The 18,176-nt window shown below is 44.0% G+C and overlaps 1 protein-coding gene across 3 annotated transcripts in view; it reads left to right on the forward strand.

Moving 5' to 3' along the window:
• Positions 1–18,176, forward strand: part of adamts3 (ADAM metallopeptidase with thrombospondin type 1 motif, 3) — a 186,580-nt gene that overhangs the window by 159,101 nt on the left and 9,303 nt on the right. For all 3 annotated transcript variants that reach the window (XM_031829519.1, XM_031829521.1, XM_031829520.1), the window contains 3 exons: positions 258–414; positions 810–942; positions 10,539–10,746. In XM_031829519.1, coding sequence (XP_031685379.1) covers positions 258–414; positions 810–942; positions 10,539–10,746 — 498 coding nt within the window. The remainder of the gene's footprint in view (positions 1–257; positions 415–809; positions 943–10,538; positions 10,747–18,176) is intronic.

An 18,176-nucleotide genomic window follows, 5' to 3' on the forward strand; every position in this document is an offset into this window, starting at 1 on the left:
ATAGTCTGATGGGTGAAAATATGATCACTTGATGAAGAGAACAGCTGTGTAGCCTGAGGCAAGGACAGAGCGCAAGCTTTTTTTGCAAATTTCCTAAGTCATCAATAGCCTACAGTATATTCACATCATGCAGCCCATATCTTTTGATTTCTAAGTCATAAGGTTAGCATAGATTTGCATATAACTCTCATGAATGTTTGAATGTAATTTCTCCCTAAACTCAAACTCCCCTTTCCTTGATTCTGTTTCCTATTTAGATAATCCCTCAGGACAACGAGACCAGGTCGACCCTGATGTATAAATACATCATCCATGAAGACTCTGTCCCCGTCAACAACAACAACGTCATTCAGGAGGACACCTACGAATGGGCCCTGAAGAGCTGGTCGCAGTGTTCTAGACCCTGTTCTGGAGGTAAGATCTAGAGCTAGTCTCACTGTACTAGACCCTGTGTTGGAGGTAAAATTCTAGAGCTGGTCTCAGTGTTGTAGACCCTGTGTTGTGTGTGAGTGGGTCTCTCAAAAAGCAAGATCTAGTTCAGGTTTAGCAATCCCCATTGTATAATCTTTAGCAGTTCCCATTGTATAATCCTTCTTGGTTCCAGGATTGGGCCCTTTTGTGTTTAATGTAGAACACACTCTGGAAATGGTTCTACAATGATCCCAACATGTTTTACCTGGAACCAACACGGTTCTACCTGGAACCAAAAAGCATTCATCAAAAAATAACCCTTTTAGCTTCTAGATAGCACCTTTTGTTCTAATAGTTTAGTGGTATTCCTACATCTTCCTCTCCATTTCCTCGCCTAGGGTTCCAGTACACGAAGTATGGCTGCAGGAAAAAGGGTGACAGCAAGATGGTCCACCGGGGATACTGTGATGTCAGCAAGAAGCCAAAACCCATCAGGAGAATGTGTAACCTACAGGACTGTACACAGCCACAGTGAGTATAGCCACCAGCACACCACAACGCTAAAACAGGTTTTACACAATACTAGTAGATAAAAACACCTTCAGGTTTCAGACTAAGTAGATAAAAACACCTTCAGGTTTCAGATTTAGTAGATGAAAACACAAAACACCTTCAGGTTTTAGACTTAGTAGATAAAAACACCTTCAGGTTTTAGACTTAGTAGATGAAAACACCTTCAGGTTTCAGACTTAGTAGATGAAAACACCTTCAGGTTTCAGACTTAGTAGATGAAAACACCTTCAGGTTTCAGACTTAGTAGATGAAAACACCTTCAGGTTTCAGACTTAGTAGATGAAAACACCTTCAGGTTTCAGACTAAGTAGATGAAAACACCTTCAGGTTTCAGACTTAGTAGATGAAAACACCTTCAGGTTTCAGACTTAGTAGATAAAAACAACCAGGTTTTACACATGATTTAGTAGATTATGCATTAATTATTTTGTTATAAAGGTGCATTCTTATGGAATTCACGCGCTACATATATATGCCAATTAGGCTCTACATCCATTATAAAGCAGATTAATATGCTTAATTTTAACGTGAGTCTGGAAGGAGAGTTTACAGTCTAAACAGAAACCTAGGCATTTGTAGTTGTCCACATATTCTAAGACAGAACAATTCCAGAGTAGTGATGCTGGACTGGCGGGCAGGTGCAGGCACCGATCAGTTGAAGAGCATGCATTTAGTTTTACTTGCATTTAAGAGCAGTTGGAGACCACGGAAGGAGAGTTGTATGGCATTGAAGCTCGTCTGGAGGTTAGTTAACACAGTGTCCAAAGAAGGGCCTGAAGTATACAGAATGGTGTCGTCTGCGTAGAGGTGGAACAGAGAATCACCAGCAGCAAGAGCGACATCATTGATGTATACAAAGAAGAGAGTCGGTCCTAGAATTGAACCCTGTGGCACCCCCAAAGAGACTGCAAGAGGTCCGGACAACAGGACCAGATTGCATAGCGGAGAAGGTACAATGGGATTCGAAATGGTCGGTAATCTGTTTGTTCACTTGGCTTTTGAAGACCTTAGAAAGGCAGGGTAGGATAGATATAGGTCTGTAGCAGTTTGGGTCTAGAGTGTCTCCTCCTTAGAAGATGGGGATGACCGCAGCAGCATTCAATCTTTGGGAATCTCAGATAATACGAAAGAGAGGTTGAACAGGCTAGTGATAGGGGTTGCAACAATTTCGGCAGGTAATTTTAAAAAGAGAGGGTCCAGATTGTCTAGCCCTGCTGATTTGTAGGGGTCCAGATTTTGCAGCTCTTTCAGAACCAGCTATCTGGATTTGGGTGAAGGAGAAATGGGGGAGGCTTGGGCGAGTTGCTGTCGTGAGTGGAGGGCTGGTGATCGGGGTAGCCAGGTGGAAATTAAATTTTTCCTTTATTTAACTAGGTTAAGAACAAATTCTTATTTTCAATGACAGCCTAGGAACAGTGGGTTAACTGCCTGTTCAGGGGCAGAACGACAGATTTGTACCTTGTCAGCTCAGGGTTTTGAACTTGCAACCTTCCAGTTACTAGTCCAACACTCTAACCACTAGGCTACCTACCGCCCAGCCGTAGAAAAATCCTTATTGAAATTCTCAATTATAGTGGATTTATCGGTGGTGACAGTGTTTCCTAGCCTCAGTGCAGTTGTTAGCTGGGAGGAGGTGCTCTTATTCTCCATGGACTTTACAGTGTCCCAGAACTTTTTTGAGTTTGTGCTACAGGATGCAAATTTCTGCTTGAAAAAGCTAGCCTTAGCTTTCCTAGGTCCTCTCCTAGTGTATCTTTATGGTGCCTCTCCTCGTGTGTCTCTATGGTGCCTCTCCTCGTGTGTCTCTATGGTGCCTCTCCTCGTGTGTCTCTATGGTGCCTCTCCTCGTGTGTCTCTATGGTGCCTCTCCTCGTGTGTCTCTATGGTGCCTCTCAAATCAAATCAAATCAAATGTATTTATATAGCCCTTCGTACATCAGCTGATATCTCAAAGTGCTGTACAGAAACCCAGCCTAAAACCCCAAACAGCAAGCAATGCAGGTGTAGAAGCACGGTGGCTAGGAAAAACTCCCTAGAAAGGCCAATACCTAGGAAGAAACCTAGAGAGGAACCAGGCTATGTGGGGTGGCCAGTCCTCTTCTGGCTGTGCCGGGTGGAGATTATAACAGAACATGGCCAAGATGTTCAAATGTTCATAAATGACCAGCATGGTCGAATAATAATAAGGCAGAACAGTTGAAACTGGAGCAGCAGCACAGTCAGGTGGAAGTTGAAACTGGAGCAGCAGCATGGCCAGGTGGACTGGGGACAGCAAGGAGTCATCATGTCAGGTAGTCCTGGGGCATGGTCCTAGGGCTCAGGTCAGTTGAAACTGGAACAGCAGCATGGCCAGGTGGACTGGGGACAGCAAGGAGTCATCATGTCAGGTAGTCCTGGGGCATGGTCCTAGGGCTCAGGTCCTCCGAGAGAGAGAAAGAAAGAGAGAAGGAGAGAATTAGAGAACGCACACTTAGATTCACACAGGACACCGAATAGGACAGGAGAAGTACTCCAGATATAACAAACTGACCCCAGCCCCCCGACACATAAACTACTGCAGCATAAATACTGGAGGCTGAGACAGGAGGGGTCAGGAGACACTGTGGCCCCATCCGAGGACACCCCCGGACAGGGCCAAACAGGAAGGATATAACCCCACCCACTTTGCCAAAGCACAGCCCCCACACCACTAGAGGGATATCTTCAACCACCAACTTACCATCCTGAGACAAGGCTGAGTATAGCCCACAAAGATCTCCGCCACGGCACAACCCAAGGGGGGGGCGCCAACCCAGACAGGATGACCACAACAGTGAATCAACCCACTCAGGTGACGCACCCCCTCCAGGGACGGCATGAGAGAGCCCCAGCAAGCCAGTGACTCAGCCCCTGTAATAGGGTTAGAGGCAGAGGATACTTGTTTCACCCAACTCAAGTCTCTTAAATGACATATTTTTACTGTCTCTTTTAACGTTTTTAGTTTTAGTAACTCTCCTCGTGTGTCTCTATGGTGCCTCTCCTATTCACTCTATGGTGCCTCTCCTAGTGTAACTCTATGGTGCCTCTCCTAGTGTAACTATACGGTTCCTCTCCTATTCACTCTACAGTTCCCCTCCTATTCACTCTACGGGTCCTCTCCTAGTGTCACTCTATGGTGCCTCTCCTAGTGTAACACTATGGTTCCTCTCCTATTCACTCTATGGTTCCTCTCCTATTCACTCTACGGTTCCTCTCCTATTCACTCTACAGTTCCCCTCCTATTCACTCTACGGGTCCTCTCCTAGTGTCACTCTATGGTGCCTCTCCTAGTGTAACACTATGGTTCCTCTCCTATTAACTATATGGTTCCTCTCCTATTCACTCTATGGTCCCTCTCCTAGTGTAACTCTATGGTGCCTCTCCTATTCACTCTATGGTGCCTCTCCTATTCACTCTATGGTCCCTCTCCTAGTGTAACTCTATGGGTCCTCTCCTAATGTAACTCTATGGGTCCTCTCCTAGTGTAACTCTATGGGTCCTCTCCTAGTGTAACTCTATGGTTCCTCTCCTATTCACTCTATGGTTCCTCTCCTATTCACTCTATGGTTCCTCTCCTATTCACTCTATGGGTCCTCTCCTAGTGTCACTTTATGGGTCCTCTCCTATCTCCTAGTGTAACTCTATGGTTCCTCTCCTATTCACTCTATGGTACCTCTCCTAGTGTCACTCTATGGTGCCTCTCCTAGTGTCACTCTATGGTTCCTCTCCTAGTGTAACTCTATAGTTCCTCTCCTATCTCCTAGTGTAACTTTATGGTTCCTCTCCTAGTGTAACTCTATGGTTCCTCTCCTATTGTAACTCTATGGTGCCTGTCCTAGCGTAACTCTATGGTTCCTCTCCTAATATATCTCTGTGGTCCTCTCCTATTTGATCTATGGGTCCTCTCCTAGTGTAACTCTATGGAGCCTCTCCTAGTGTCACTCTATGGTTCCTCTCCTATTCACTCTATAGTACCTCTCCTAGTGTAACTCTATGGTCCTCTCCTAGTGTCACTCTATGGTTCCTCTCCTATTGTCACTCTATGGGCCTCTCCTATTCACTCCATGGTTCCTCTCCTAGTGTAACTCTATGGTTCCTCTCCTAGTGTCACTCTATGGGGCCTGTCCTAGTGTAACTATATGGTTCCTCTCCTAGTGTAACTCTATGGTTCCTCTCCTAGTGTAACTCTATGGTTCCTCTCCTGGTGTAACTCTATGGTTCCTCTCCTAATATATCTCTGTGGTCCTCTCCTATTCGCTCTATGGTACCTCTCCTATTCACTCTATGGTACCTCTCCTATTCACTCTATGGTTCCTCTCCTAGTGTAACTCTATGGTCCTCTCCTATTCACTCTATGGTCCTCTCCTAGTGTAACTCTATGGTTCCTCTCCTAGTGTAACTCTATGGTCCTCTCCTAGTGTAACTCTATGGTCCCTCTCCTAATATATCTCTGTGGTCCTCTCCTATTCGCTCTATTGTTCCTCTCCTATTCACTCTATGGTGCCTCTCCTAGTGTAACTCTATGGTGCCTCTCCTAGTGCAACTCTATGGTGCCTCTCCTATTCACTCTATGGGTCCTCTCCTAGTGTAACTCTATGGGTCCTCTCCTAGTGTAACTCTATGGTCCTCTCCTAGTGTAACTCTATGGTCCTCTCCTAGTATAACTCTATGGTTCCTCTCCTAATATATCTCTGTGGTCCTCTCCCATTTGGTCTATGGGTCCTCTCCTAGTGTAACTCTGGGTCCTCTCCTATTCGCTCTATTGTGCCTCTCCTATTCACTATATGGTCCTCTCCTAGTGTAACTCTATGGTGCCTCTCCTAGTGTAACTCTATGGTGCCTCTCCTAGTGTAACTCTATGGTTCCTCTCCAAGTGTAACTCTGTGGTTCCTCTTCTAGTGTAACTCTATGGTGCCTCTCCTAGTGTAACTCTATGGTTCATCTCCTAGTGTAACTCTATGGTTCCTCTGCTAGTGTCACTCTATGGTTCCTCTCCTAGTGTAACTCTATGGGTCCTCTCCTAGTGTAACTCTATGGTTTCTCTCCAAGTGTAACTCTATGGTGCCTCTCCTAGTGTAACTCTATGGGTCCTCTCCTAGTGTAACTCTATGGGTCCTCTCCTAGTGTAACTCTATGGGTCCTCTCCTAGTGTAACTCTATGGGTCCTCTCCTAGTGTAACTCTATGGGTCCTCTCCTATTCACTCTATGGTGCCTCTCCTAGTGTAACTCTATGGTTCCTCTCCTAGTGTGACTCTATGGGTCCTCTCCTAGTGTGACTCTATGGGACCTCTCCTATTCACTCTATGGGTCCTCTCCTATTCACTCTATGGTTCCTCTTCTATTCACTCTATGGTTCCTCTCCTAGTGTAACTCTGGTTCCTCTCCTAGTGTAACTCTATGGTTCCTCTCCTAGTGTAACTCTGGGTCCTCTCCTAGTGTAACTCTATGGTTCCTCTCCTATTCACTCTATGGTTCCTCTCCTATTCACTCTATGGTTCCTCTCCTATTCACTCTATGGTTCCTCTCCTAGTGTCAGTCTATGGTTCCTCTCCTATCTCCTAGTGTAACTCTATGGTTCCTCTCCTAGTGTGACTCTATGGGTCCTCTCCTAGTGTGACTCTATGGGACCTCTCCTATTCACTCTATGGGTCCTCTCCTATTCACTCTATTGTCCTCTCCTAGTGTAACTCTATGGTTCCTCTCCTATTCACTCTATGGTTCCTCTCCTAGTGTAACTCTATGGTGCCTCTCCTAGTGTAACTCTATGGTGCCTCTCATATTCACTCTATGGTTCCTCTCCTATTCACTCAATGGTGCCTCACCTAGTGTAACTCTATGGTTCCTCTCCTAGTGTGTCTCTATGGTTCCTCATATATCTCTGTGGTCCTCTCCTATTCACTCTATGGTTCCTCTCCTATTCACTCTATGGTTCCTCTCCTTTTCACTCTATTGTTCCTCACCTTGTGTAGCTCTATGTTTCCTCTCCAAGTCACTCTATGGGTCCTCTCCTAGTGTAACTCTATGGTTCCTCTCCAAGTCACTCTATGGGTCCTATCCTAGTGTAACTCTGTGTTGGTCGCTCTGTGTTGGTCGCTCTGTGGTGGTCGCTCTGATTCCTCTTCTGTTGTAACTATCGAGGTCACTCTATGGTTGAACCTCTTTGGCTGTCACTTTATCATTGAAACTGCATGGTTCCTCTAAGGGTCCTCTCCTATTCACTCTATGGTTCCTCTCCTATTCACTCTATGGTTCCTCTCCCAGTGTAACTCTATGGTTCCTATCCTATTCACTCTATGGTTCCTATGCTATTCACTCTATGGTTCCTCTCCTATTCACTCTATGGTTCCTCTCCTATTCACTCTATGGTTCCTCTCCTATTCACTCTATGGTTCCTCTCCTATTCACTCTATGGTTCCTCTCCTAGTGTAACTCTATGGTTCCTCTCCTTTTCACTCTGGTTCCTCTCCTAGTGTATCTCTATGGTTCATCTCCTATTCACTCTATGGTTCATCTCCTATTCACTCTATGGTTCCTCTCCTATTCACTCTATGGTTCCTCCTAGTGTAACTCTATGGTTCCTCTCCTAGTGTAACTCTATGGTTCCTCTCCTATTCACTCTATGGTTCCTCTCCTAGTGTAACTCTATGGTTCCTCTCCTAGTGTAACTCTATGGTTCCTCTCCTATTCACTCTATGGTTCCTCTCCTAGTGTAACTCTATGGGTCCTCTCCTAGTGTAACTCTATGGGGCCTCTCCTATTCACTCTCTGGTTCCTCTCCTAGTGTAACTCTATGTTTCCTCTCCTAGTGTGACTCTATGGGTCCTCTCCTATTCACTCTATGGTTCCTCTCCTATTCACTCTATGGTTCCTCTCCTAGTGTCACTCTATGTTCCTCTCCTAGTGTAACTCTATGGTTTCTCACCTATTCACTCTATGGTTCCTCTCCTAGTGTCACTCTATGGTTCCTCTCCTATCTCCTAGTGTAACTCTATGGGTCCTCTCCTAGTGTAACTCTATGGGACCTCTCCTATTCACTCTCTGGGTCCTCTCCTATTCACTCTCTTGGTCCTCTACGATTCATTCTATGGGTCCTCTCCTATTCACTCTGGTCCTCTCCTATTCACTCTATGGTTCCTCTCCTATTCACTCTATGGTTCCTCTCCTATTCACTCTATGGTTTCTCACCTATTCACTCTATGGTTCCTCTCCTAGTGTCACTCTATGGTTCCTCTCCTATCTCCTAGTGTAACTCTATGGTTCCTCTCCTAGTGTAACTCTATGGGACCTCTCCTATTCACTCTCTGGGTCCTCTCCTATTCACTCTCTGGGTCCTCTCCTATTCACTCTCTGGGTCCTCTACGATTCATTCTGTGGGTCCTCTCCTATTCACTCTGGTCCTCTCCTATTCACTCTATGGTTCCTCTCCTAGTGTAACTCTATGGTTCCTCTCCTAGTGTCACTCTATGGTTCCTCTCCTATCTCCTTGTGTAACTCTATGGTACCTCTCCTAGTGTAACTCTATGGTTCCTCTCCTATACACTCTATGGTTTCTCTCCTAGTGTAACTCTATGGTTTCTCACCTATTCACTCTATGGGTCCTCTCCTATTCACTCTATGGGTCCTCTCCTATTCACTATATGGTTCCTCTACTTGTGTCACTCTATGGTTCCTCTCCTAGTGTAACTCTATGGTTCCTCTCCTAGTGTAACTCTATGGTGCCTCTCCTAGTGTAACTCTATGGTTCCTCTCCTAATATATCTCTGTGGTCCTCTCCTATTCGCTCTATGGTTCCTCTCCTATTCACTCTATGGGTCCTCTCCTAGTGTAACTCTATGGTTCCTCTCCTATTCGCTCTATTGTTCCTCTCCTATTCACTCTATGGTTCCTCTCCTAGTGTAACTCTATGGGTCCTCTCCTATTCACACTATGGTTCCTCTCCTATTCACTCTATGGGTCCTCTCCTATTCACTCTATGGCCTCTCCTATTCACTCTATGGGTCCTCTCCTAGTGTAACTCTATGGTGCCTCTCCTATTGTAACTCTATGGTTCCTCTCCTAATATATCTCTGTGGCCCTCTCCTATTCGGTCTATGGGTCCTCTCCTATTCACTCTATGGTTCCTCTCCTAGTCTAACTCTATGGTTCCTCTCCTATTGTAACTCTATGGTTCCTCTCCTAGTGTAACTCTATGGTGCATCTCCTAGTGTAACTCTGCCTTATTATTAAGGCACACTATGGTTCCTCTCCTATTCACCCTATGGTTCCTCTCCTATTCACTCTATGGGTCCTCTCCTATTCACTCTATTGTCCTCTTCTAGTGTAACTCTATGGTTCCTCATATATCTCTGTGGTCCTCTCCTATTCACTCTATGGTTCCTCCTAGTGTAACTCTATGGTTCCTCTTCTTTTCACTCTATGGTTCCTCTCCTATTCACTCTATGGTTCCTCTCCTTTTCACTCTATTGTTCCTCACCTTGTGTAGCTCTATGGTTCCTCTCCAAGTCACTCTATGGGTCCTCTCCTAGTGTAACTCTATGGTTCCTATCCTAGTGTAACACTATGGTTCCTCTCCTATTCACTCTGTGGTTCCTATCCTATTCACTCTATGGTTCCTATGCTATTCACTCTATGGTTCCTCTCCTATTCACTCTATGGTTCCTCTCCTATTCACTCTATGGTTCCTCTCCTTGTCACTCTGGTTCCTCTCCTAGTGTATCTCTATGGTTCATCTCCTATTCACTCTATGGTTCCTCTCCTATTCACTCTATGGTTCCTCCTAGTGTAACTCTATGGTGCCTCTCCTAGTGTAACTCTATGGTTCCTCTCCTATTCACTCTATGGTTCCTCTCCTAGTGTAACTCTATGGATCCTCTCCTATTCACTCTATGGTTCCTCTCCTATTCACTCTATGGTTTCTCTCCTATTCACTATATGGTGCCTCTCCTAGTGTAACTCTATGGGTCCTCTCATAATGTAACTCTATTGTTCCTCTCCTAGTGTGTTTCTATGGTTCCTCTCCTAGTGTAACTCTATGGTGCCTCTCCAAGTGTAACTCTATGGTAACTCTCCTATTCACTCTATGGTTCCTCTCCTATTCACTCTGTTGTTCCTCTCCTATTCACTCTATGGTTAATCTCCTTTTCACTCTATGGTTCCTCACCAAGTGTAGCTCTATGGTTCCTATCCTAGTATAACTCTATGGTGCCTCTCCCATTCACTCTATGGTTGCTCTCCTATTCACTCCATGGTTCCTCTCCTTTTCACTCTATGGTTCCTCACCTTGTGTAACTCTATGGTTCCTCTCCTATTCATTCTATGGTTCCTCTCCTTTTCACTCTATGGTTCCTATCCTAGTGTAACACTATGGTTCCTCTCCTATTCACTCTGTGGTTCCTATCCTAGTGTAACTCTGTGGTGGTCGCTCTGTGGTGGTCGCTCTGATTCCACTTCTCTTGTAACTATATAGGTGTCACTCTATGGTTGAACCTCTATGGCTTCTATCCTGTTCTAACTATGTTTGTTATTATCTCTCCAGATGGATCTCAGAGGACTGGGAGCACTGCACTAAGACTTGTGGCAGTTTGGGTTTCCATATCCGGACGGTTCGCTGTGTCCAGTTCCTCAATGAGGGGACCAACCGCTCAGTCCACAGCAAGTACTGCAGTGGGGAGAAACCAGAGAGCAGACGGCCCTGTAACAGACTGCCCTGTCCTGCACACTGGAGGCCTGGGGCCTGGTCAAAGGTAATGACATAACCTGGTGGGAGTTAATTTTTATTTATTTTTTTATTTGACCTTTATTTAACCAGGCAAGTCAGTTAAGAACACATTCTTATTTTCAATGACGGCCTGGGAACAGTGGGTTAACTGCCTGTTCAGGGGCAGAACGACAGATTTGTACCTTGTCAGCTTGGGGGTTTGAACTCGCAACCTTCCGGTTACTAGTCCAACGCTCTAACCACTAGGCTACGCTGCCGCTACGCTGCCGCCCTGAGTCATATTTATAACTGGTCAGATGTAATGACATATATTTATACCTGTTTAGAGGTAACGAGTTATAGTTCTATCTGATCAGAGGTAATGAGATATAGTCATATCTCTTCAGGTGTAAAGACATATAGTTATGCCTTGTTAGAAGTAATGAGTTATAGTTATACCTGGATAGAGGTAATGACATCAGCTGGTCAGAGGTAATGTGATATAGTTGACTTTGAAACTCTCAAACTGCTCCACTACAGCCCCCTCAGCCCTCCTTTTCCTGTAGTCCACAATCATCTCCTTTGTCTTGATCACGTTGATGGAGAGGTTGTTGTCCTGGCACCACACTGCCAGGTCTCTGACCTCCTCCCTATAGGCTGTTTCATCATTGTCGGTGATCAGGCCTACCACCATTGTGCTGTCAGCAAACGTAATAATGGTGTTGGAGTCATGCTTGGCCACATAGTCGTGGGTGAACAGGGAGGACAGGAGGGGACTAAGCACGCACCCCTGAGGGGCCCCAGTGTTGAGGTTCAGCGTGGCAGATGTGTTGTTGCCTACCCTTACCACCTGGGGGCGGCCCGTCAGGAAGTCCAGGATTCTGTTGCAGGGGGAGTGTGTTTAGTCCCAGGGTCCTTAGCTTAGTGATGAGCCTTCTGGGCACTATGATGTTGAATGCTGAGTCGTAGTCAATGAACAGCATTCTCACATAGGTGTTTATTTTGTCCAGGTGGGAAAGGGCAGTGTGGAGTGCAATAGAGATTGCATAATCTGTGGATTTGTTGGGGTGGTATGCAAATTGGAGTGGGTCTAGGGTTTCCAGGGTAATAATGTTGATTTGAGCCAATTTTATCTGGTCAGAGGTAATGAAATATAGTTAATCCTGGTCAGAGGTAATGTCTGAGCTTGATAAGCTGAGCTTCACTGTGCATGTAGAGAACTTGATAAGCAAGCTCAAGCTGAAAATACGTTTTATTACCGGCATAAGGCTTGTTTTTCTTTTGAGGCCAGGAAGGAGCTGGTACGATGTACATTACTGGCGGTTTTAGATTTTAGTGATGATATATATGCAGGCCTCAACCACTACCCTGAGAGCACTTGATTCACTGTATCATGCAGCCCTCGGGTTTATTACTAATCAAAAATGTCTAACACAATTGATCTCTAGCAGCGCTGGTCGCCATTATTTATATTTTATATTTCTACTTTGCACATTCTTCCACTGCAAATCTACCATTCCAGTGTTTTACTTGCTATATTGTATTTACTTCGCCACCATGGTCTTTTTTGCCTTTACCTCATCTCACCTCATTTGCTCACATCTTATATACTTGTTTCTACTGTATTATTGACTGTATGTTTGTTTTATTCCATGTGTAACTCTGTGTTGTTTGTGTCGAACTGCTTTGCTTTATCTTGGCCAGGTCGCAATTGTAAATGAGAACTTGTTCTCAACTTGCCTACTTGGTTAAATAAATGTGCAATATATATACATTTTTTAAATGACCTTGCGTAGGCTTCAATACCGGAATACACTGATTTATTAGGCCATATTGGGTAAAATGCCTTTTACAGTCCCATTCTCATTTGCTTCTAACATAACCAAAAATTAGAACAGGTCATGGTAGAAATAGTTTTAGTCACTTAGCTCCGTGGTCCTGGAATTCTATCCTGATCATTTTAACATTTGATGATCAAGTTTTGTTGGTGGAGTTTAAACACTTGATCGATGTATATATCATAGAAGAGTGTAACTGTTTCTAGTCAAGACTTTCGTGTTTTTAACGTAACATGTTTTTTTGTACTGTATGTTTGTTTATAGTTGTGCTTAATGTTGTGTTAGTGTGTGTAGTGTGTGTAGTGTGTGTAGTGTGTGTAGTGTGTGTAGTGTGTGTAGTGTGTGTTAGTGTATGTAGTGTGTGTAGTGTGTGTAGTGTGTGTAGTGTGTGTAGTGTGTGTTAGTGTATGTAGTGTATGTAGTGTGTGTAGTGTGTGTAGTGTGTGTAGTGTGTGTAGTGTGTGTAGTGTGTGTTAGTGTATGTAGTGTGTGTTAGTGTATGTAGTGTGTGTTAGTGTATGTAGTGTATGTAGTGTATGTAGTGTGTGTAGTGTATGTAGTGTCTGTAGTGTATGTAGTGTATGTAGTGTATGTAGTGTCTGTAGTGTATGTAGTGTATGTAGTGTCTGTAGTGTATGTAGTGTATGTAGTGTATGTAGTGTCTGTAGTGTATGTAGTGTGTGTAGTGTATGTAGTGTATGTAGTGTATGTAGTGTATGTAGTGTGTGTAGTGTCTGTAGTGTATGTAGTGTATGTAGTGTATGTAGTGTATGTAGTGTATGTAGTGTATGTAGTGTCTGTAGTGTATGTAGTGTATGTAGTGTATGTAGTGTATGTAGTGTATGTAGTGTATGTAGTGTATGTAGTGTGTGTAGTGTGTGTTAGTGTGTGTTAGTGTGTGTTAGTGTATGTAGTGTATGTAGTGTATGTAGTGTGTGTAGTGTGTGTTAGTGTATGTAGTGTATGTAGTGTATGTAGTGTGTGTTAGTGTGTGTTAGTGTATGTAGTGTGTGTTAGTGTATGTAGTGTGTGTTAGTGTATGTAGTGTGTGTAGTGTGTGTAGTGTGTGTAGTGTGTGTAGTGTATGTAGTGTATGTAGTGTATGTAGTGTGTGTAGTGTGTGTAGTGTGTGTTAGTGTGTGTTAGTGTATGTAGTGTATGTAGTGTATGTAGTGTATGTAGTGTATGTAGTGTGTGTTAGTGTATGTAGTGTATGTAGTGTATGTAGTGTATGTAGTGTGTGTAGTGTGTGTTAGTGTATGTAGTGTGTGTTAGTGTATGTAGTGTGTGTTAGTGTATGTAGTGTGTGTTAGTGTGTGTTAGTGTATGTAGTGTGTGTTAGTGTATGTAGTGTGTGTTAGTGTATGTAGTGTGTGTTAGTGTATGTAGTGTGTGTTAGTGTATGTAGTGTGTGTTAGTGTATGTAGTGTGTGTTAGTGTATGTAGTGTGTGTTAGTGTATGTAGTGTGTGTTAGTGTGTTAGTGTATGTAGTGTGTGTTAGTGTATGTAGTGTGTGTTAGTGTGTTAGTGTATGTAGTGTGTGTTAGTGTATGTAGTGTGTGTTAGTGTATGTAGTGTGTGTTAGTGTATGTAGTGTATGTAGTGTGTATGTAGTGTATGTAGTGTGTGTTAGTGTATGTAGTGTGTGTTAGTGTATGTAGTGTGTGTTAGTGTATGTAGTGTGTGTTAGTGTATGTAGTGTGTGTTAGTGTATGTAGTGTGTGTTAGTGTATGTAGTGTGTGTTAGTGTATGTAGTGTGTGTTAGTGTATGTAGTGTGTGTTAGTGTATGTAGTGTGTGTTAGTGTATGTAGTGTGTGTTAGTGTATGTAGTGTGTGTTAGTGTCTGTAGTGTGTGTTAGTGTCTGTAGTGTGTGTTAGTGTATGTAGTGTGTGTTAGTGTATGTAGTGTGTGTTAGTGTATGTAGTGTGTGTTAGTGTATGTAGTGTGTGTTAGTGTATGTAGTGTGTGTTAGTGTCTGTAGTGTGTGTTAGTGTCTGTAGTGTGTGTTAGTGTCTGTAGTGTGTGTTAGTGTATGTAGTGTGTGTTAGTGTATGTAGTGTATGTTAGTGTATGTAGTGTATGTTAGTGTATGTAGTGTGTGTTAGTGTATGTAGTGTGTGTTAGTGTATGTAGTGTGTGTTAGTGTATGTAGTGTGTGTTAGTGTATGTAGTGTGTGTTAGTGTATGTAGTGTGTGTTAGTGTATGTAGTGTGTGTTAGTGTATGTAGTGTGTGTTAGTGTATGTAGTGTGTGTTAGTGTATGTAGTGTGTGTTAGTGTATGTAGTGTGTGTTAGTGTATGTAGTGTGTGTTAGTGTATGTAGTGTGTGTTAGTGTATGTAGTGTGTGTTAGTGTATGTAGTGTGTGTTAGTGTATGTAGTGTGTGTTAGTGTATGTAGTGTGTGTTAGTGTATGTAGTGTGTGTGTTAGTGTATGTAGTGTGTGTTAGTGTATGTAGTGTGTGTTAGTGTCTGTAGTGTGTGTTAGTGTATGTAGTGTGTGTTAGTGTATGTAGTGTGTGTTAGTGTATGTAGTGTGTGTTAGTGTATGTAGTGTGTGTTAGTGTGTGTAGTGTGTGTTAGTGTATGTAGTGTGTGTTAGTGTCTGTAGTGTATGTTAGTGTATGTAGTGTATGTTAGTGTATGTAGTGTGTGTTAGTGTATGTAGTGTGTGTTAGTGTATGTAGTGTGTGTTAGTGTATGTAGTGTGTGTTAGTGTATGTAGTGTGTGTTAGTGTATGTAGTGTGTGTTAGTGTATGTAGTGTGTGTTAGTGTATGTAGTGTGTGTTAGTGTATGTAGTGTGTGTTAGTGTATGTAGTGTGTGTTAGTGTATGTAGTGTGTGTTAGTGTATGTAGTGTGTGTTAGTGTGTGTTAGTGTATGTAGTGTGTGTTAGTGTATGTAGTGTGTGTTAGTGTATGTAGTGTATGTTAGTGTATGTAGTGTGTGTTAGTGTATGTAGTGTGTGTTAGTGTGTGTTAGTGTATGTAGTGTGTGTTAGTGTCTGTAGTGTGTGTTAGTGTATTTAGTGTATGTAGTGTGTGTTAGTGTATGTAGTGTGTGTTAGTGTATGTAGTGTGTGTTAGTGTATGTAGTGTATGTTAGTGTATGTAGTGTGTGTTAGTGTATGTAGTGTATGTTAGTGTATGTAAGTTGTTAGTGTCTGAAACGTTGTTCCCCCTGCTGCTATTGGACCAGGTCTCTCTTGGAAAAGAGATGTTATCTCAATGAGAAAAACCTGTATAAATAAAGGTCAAATCAAAAATAATAAAACAATTATAAAGCCCTTTTTACATCAGAAGATGTCACAAAGTGCTATACAGAAACCCAGCCTAAAACCCCAAACAGCAAGCAATGCAGATGTAGACATGTCCAGCACACTCATTATCTCAGCCAGTCATGGCTTGCAGGAAGGTTGCTGACTTTCCATGGCTGAACCAACTAGGCTCATCATTTAACTATTTTATTTGTATTTACAGATGGCAGTCATTTGTTATTAAGGCACATGAATGTTTACTTGTTCTAGAAGGCATTTCTTCCTAAAAACATATTTTGATAAAAAAAATATATGTCCAAATGCCTCTCCTGTGAAGTATGGACATGCGACAAACATCTTGCTTCCTGAAACAGGTCACAAATAGTCATTGAACCCTCCACATCCATGGAGGAACAGTAGGATTTAAGCCAGTAGTGTAGCCAGAGGAGAGGACTAAAGCGTTACGTTCCTGACCTATTCTTGGTTCTTGCAGAACCAAGAACAGATACAGCCCTTGGTTCACTCCAGACCTGACTGCCCTCGACCAGCACAAAAACATCCTGTGGCGGACTGCAATGGCATCGAATAGTCCCCGCGATATGCAACTGTTCAGGGAAGTCAGGAACCAATACACGCAGTCAGTCAGGAAAGCCAAGGCCAGCTTCTTCAGGCAGAAATTTGCATCCTGTAGCGCTAACTCCAAAAAGTTCTGGGACACTGTAAAGTCCATGGAGAACAAGAGCACCTCCCAACTGCCCACTGCACTGAGGCTAGGTAACACGGTCACCACCGATAAATCCATGATTATCGAAAACTTCAACAAGCATTTCTCAATGGCTGGCCATGCCTTCCTCCTGGCTACTCCAACCTCGGCCAACAGCTCCGCCCCCCCCCCGCAGCTACTCGCCCAAGCCTCTCCAGGTTCTCCTTTACCCAAATCCAGATAGCAGATGTTCTGAAAGAGCTGCAAAACCTGGACCCGTACAAATCAGCTGGGCTTGACAATCTGGACCCTCTATTTCTGAAACTATCCGCCGCCATTGTCGCAACCCCTAATACCACCCTGTTCAACCTCTCTTTCATATCGTCTGAGATCCCCAAGGATTGGAAAGCTGCCGCAGTCATCCCCCTCTTCAAAGGGGGAAACACCCTGGACCCAAACTGTTACAGACCTATATCCATCCTGCCTTGCCTATCAAAGGTCTTCGAAAGCCAAGTCAACAAACAGGTCACTGACCATCTCGAATCCCACCGTACCTTCTCCGCTGTGCAATCTGGTTTCCGAGCCGGTCATGGGTGCACCTCAGCCACGCTCAAAGTACTAAACGATATCATAACCGCCATCGATAAAAGACAGTACTGTGCAGCCGTCTTCATTGACCTGGCCAAGGCTTTCGACTCTGTCAATCACCATATTCTTATCGACAGACTCAGTAGCCTCGGTTTTTCTAATGACTGCCTTGCCTGGTTCACCAACTACTTTGCAGACAGAGTTCAGTGTGTCAAATCGGAGGGCTTGTTGTCCGGTCCTCTGGCAGTCTCTATGGGGGTGCCACAGGGTTCAATTCTCGGGCTGACTCTTTTCTCTGTATATATCAATGATGTTGCTCTTGCTGCGGGCGATTCCCTGATCCACCTCTACGCAGACGACACCATTCTGTATACTTCCAGCCCTTCCTTGGACACTGTGCTATCTAACCTCCAAATGAGCTTCAATGCCATACAACACTCCTTCCGTGGCCCCCAACTGCTCTTAAACGCTAGTAAAACCAAATGCATGCTTTTCAACCGTTCGCTGCCTACACCCGCACGCCCGACTAGCATCACCACCCTGGATGGTTCCGACCTAGAATATGTGGACATCTATAAGTACCTAGGTGTCTGGCTAGACTGTAAACTCTCCTTCCAGACTCATATCAAACATCTCCAATCTAAAATCAAATCTAGAGTCGGCTTTCTATTCCGCAACAAAGCCTCCTTCACTCACGCCGCCAAACTTACCCTAAAACGGACTATCCTTCCGATCCTCGACTTCGGCGATGTCATCTACAAAATAGCTTCCAATACTCTACTCAGCAAACTGGATGCAGTTTATCACAGTGCCATCCGTTTTGTTACTAAAGCACCTCATACCACCCACCACTGCGACATGTATGCTCTAGTCGGCTGGCCCTCGCTACATATTTGTCGCCAGACCCACTGGCTCCAGGTAATCTACAAGTCCATGCTAGGTAAAGCTCCACCTTAACTCAGTTCACTGGTCACGATGGCAACACCCACCCGTAGCACGCGCTCCAGCAGGTGTATCTCACTGATCATCCCTAAAGCCAACACCTCATTTGGCCGCCTTTCGTTCCAGTTCTCTGCTGCCTTTGACT

The sequence above is a fragment of the Oncorhynchus kisutch genome, linkage group LG8 (assembly GCF_002021735.2).
Source record: "Oncorhynchus kisutch isolate 150728-3 linkage group LG8, Okis_V2, whole genome shotgun sequence".
Taxonomy (NCBI): domain Eukaryota; kingdom Metazoa; phylum Chordata; class Actinopteri; order Salmoniformes; family Salmonidae; genus Oncorhynchus; species Oncorhynchus kisutch.